A 2,960-nucleotide genomic window follows, 5' to 3' on the forward strand; every position below is an offset into this window, starting at 1 on the left:
GTTACCTTTGGCCAATTATTCTATGCCACTGAATATCAATTCTACATCTATGAAACATGGATAACCATAATGTCTAACTTTTATGGTTGTTTTAAAGATTAAATAAGTAATGGATATTAAAGAACTTTGTCAAAGAGAAATTGATGGAGTTAGTAAATGGTTACCCTGAGACTACAGTTAATTATGTATACCCACGTAAGATGGCAGTCTTATTCAGAACCTAGGTGTACGTGGCACTGATTCCTTTATATGTTTCTTGCCATTTTTTGATGTTATGATGTGTCTCATTGCTTTGAGGAATATTACTTAAGAAAAGCCCATTTCTTCAGGAACTGAGATAATCTAATATACCATAACAATTTTATTTTACATTTTTGCTAACAATTGAGAAGAATGTGAAAGATCCATTTTTTCTCGAGAGCAGGAATTTCAACATGAAAAGAGAATTAAACTAAGCACCATAATTTTTTCAAGTCAGCATGTATTGGTAAGAAACAATGTTAATCATGGTTTGGTTTTTTCGACAGATATCCCTTGCTTCCAGATGAATGACTCCTCCTATGACAGCTTAGAAAATGAGCTGAATGAGGATGTTGATGCTCCATGCAGTGATGTGATAAAGAAGCTTGGTCAAGGAAGCAGAAGCATGGACTCTGTATTAACCCTTAGTGACTATGACCTTGACCAGCCTGAGGTAGAAGGTCTTTTAACCCTGAGTGACTTTAATTTAGATCATTCTAAACATGAAGAATTTCAGATGGATCTTGACTTAGACAATTCTAAACATGAAGAATTTCAAATGGATCTTGACTTAGACAATTCTAAACATGAAGACTTTCAAATGGAACTTGACATAGACCATCCTAAACATGAAGATATTCAAATGGAATTTGACTTAGATCATTCTAAACCAGAAGACATTCAAATGGAACTTGATTTAGACCATCTTAAACATGAAGACTTTCAAATGGAACGTCCTCTTGAATCCAAACCAGTGACTGCTGTAGTACTATATGGAAACGCCACACTGCAGGGCCGTGCCAGGCCCTCAGCTAACATGAACACATCCTGCTGCCTGTCCACAGCTGCAGCAGATGGTCCAAAAAGCCCCAGGCGGGTCCGGCGCTGCTCAGAGCCCAGCACCAACTATGTAGATTCAAAGCTTTCCTTTCTCAGGGAGTTTTATCGGAAAAAAAAACTCAAGTCCAGCTATGATCCAATTCTCTCACAAGAAGATGAGGACTATCTGAAGCAGAATCAACCCCTACAGGAAGAGAGTAAGGTATGTTTGAGGCAGAATTTAGGCATAGGCACTGATATCAAGAAAAATGCCACTAATAAAATAGTTAAGAAGAAAAGCTCGTCAGGTAATGAAGGAAATCATGTGAAACTTTTTTCTAAATCCAAGCCAGTGGCCATTTCTGTGGCATCTTATAGTCACGTGTCCTCATATGACCATCCTAGGAATGTGCCATTTGATTCAGGTACATCTGGATACTCCCCAGCACACACAACAGATGCCCTCAAGAGTTTGAGGAGACACCGGCGCTGCTCAGAGCCCATCATTCATGACCAACACTGCAAACTGAGCCATCTTGGGGGGATTTATTCAAAGAAACAACATAAAACCAGCTATGAAGCTGATCACTTTGACAGAGAAGATGATTATCTCAAACGGCACAAGTCTTTGCAAATGGAGGGGCAAAAACTCATTAATCAGAGTTTGGTCATGGGTATCGAGGTGGGCAAGAGTAGTGCCGTAAACCAAACAACCGAGAAGTTTTTACCCTCAAGCTTAAACACTTGCCCAAGCACTAGCTCTTCCAGTTTGTCCTCCCCAGGCACTTCTCCATCTGGCTCATCGGTGAGCTCCCAAGACAGTGCTTTTTCCCAGATTTCTGAACACTTCGTGTTTACACCCACCGATACTTCCTCACCAATCGATTGCACCTTTCAGGCTCAAAGAAAACAGGAGGAACTTTCTTCTGACCTTAGCAGTTCCAGCCTCATTTCTGGAATGCCTGGTCCCTCATCTAGACAGTCCAGCAACAACTTAGCTCATACAAATAAGGATACCATAGAGTGTCCCTCACATTCTGTAACTCTTCACCCCATCACATGGTTAAGAAATGGCATGGCCAGTCTGAAAAACTGGTCCCTCAGAAAGAAACCAAAGGCATACGGACTAGAGGAAAAGAAAATAGTTTCTCTCAAAAGATTCACAGAGCCACCTCCACATGCTTCTGGTGTTCCAGAAGCCAGGTCACTGCAAGAGAAAAAGGAAGATATTCCCCTAAGGGCAGCTGAAGAACTTGAATCTGTGCAAGCAGCCGAGTGCTGTAGCTCTTATCCCAGCCAGGACTCAGAGAAATGCTTTAGCTCGGCACTCAACTTGGTGGAAGACAGCCTCAAGCTTCGTATGCAGTCACATGAAGAAGGACAGAGTAGTGGGCAGTGCTCTTCAGACATTCTGCCTTGTGTGAAATCCTCACCTTGCCCTTCAACTGAGTAATGCTTCCAGCTCAGACTGAGGGCTTATGGTCGTTTGTGATGTTGGGGACAGATCCCCAACCAAAGACATTTAACCCACAATAAGAATCCAATGTCTACAAGAACAGAAACTGAGCTATAAAGGAGTTAGGTGTTGAACTCACATATTCACTTTTGGTCATTGAAAACAGTGACTAAAGAGTTTTTCTCTCTTTTTACTGTTATAGTGAATCATATAAACCTAATTCTGAAAGAAAAAAAGCAGCTTTAGAAAAGCCCATTCCAGAGGAAAAGAGCCAGTTTTAGTCTAAACTTTTTGCCAAATGGTCTCCATAAAGAAAATTCTTTTGTTGTCCTAAATATTAGCAATGATTATCTTTATGCTATTTTTTCCAGATATTTTATACAGCAAGGTCATAATAATTATTGTCTTTATGTCCATTATTAGCTCAGTTTCTGTTCTTGTAGAC

At 40.3% G+C, this 2,960-nt stretch overlaps 1 protein-coding gene across 1 annotated transcript in view; it reads left to right on the plus strand.

Annotated features, from left to right (window-relative positions):
- ARHGAP20 (Rho GTPase activating protein 20) overlaps nt 1-2,512 on the plus strand; it is a 109,776-nt gene extending 107,264 nt beyond the window's left edge. Inside the window, exons 15-16 of the mRNA XM_023533763.1 lie at nt 425-743; nt 954-2,512. Coding sequence (XP_023389531.1) covers nt 425-743; nt 954-2,512 — 1,878 coding nt within the window. The remainder of the gene's footprint in view (nt 1-424; nt 744-953) is intronic.
- Nucleotides 2,513-2,960: the final 448 nt, after the last annotated feature.

Source organism: Pteropus vampyrus, unplaced genomic scaffold, assembly GCF_000151845.1.
Source record: "Pteropus vampyrus isolate Shadow unplaced genomic scaffold, Pvam_2.0 Scaffold110, whole genome shotgun sequence".
NCBI lineage: Eukaryota > Metazoa > Chordata > Mammalia > Chiroptera > Pteropodidae > Pteropus > Pteropus vampyrus.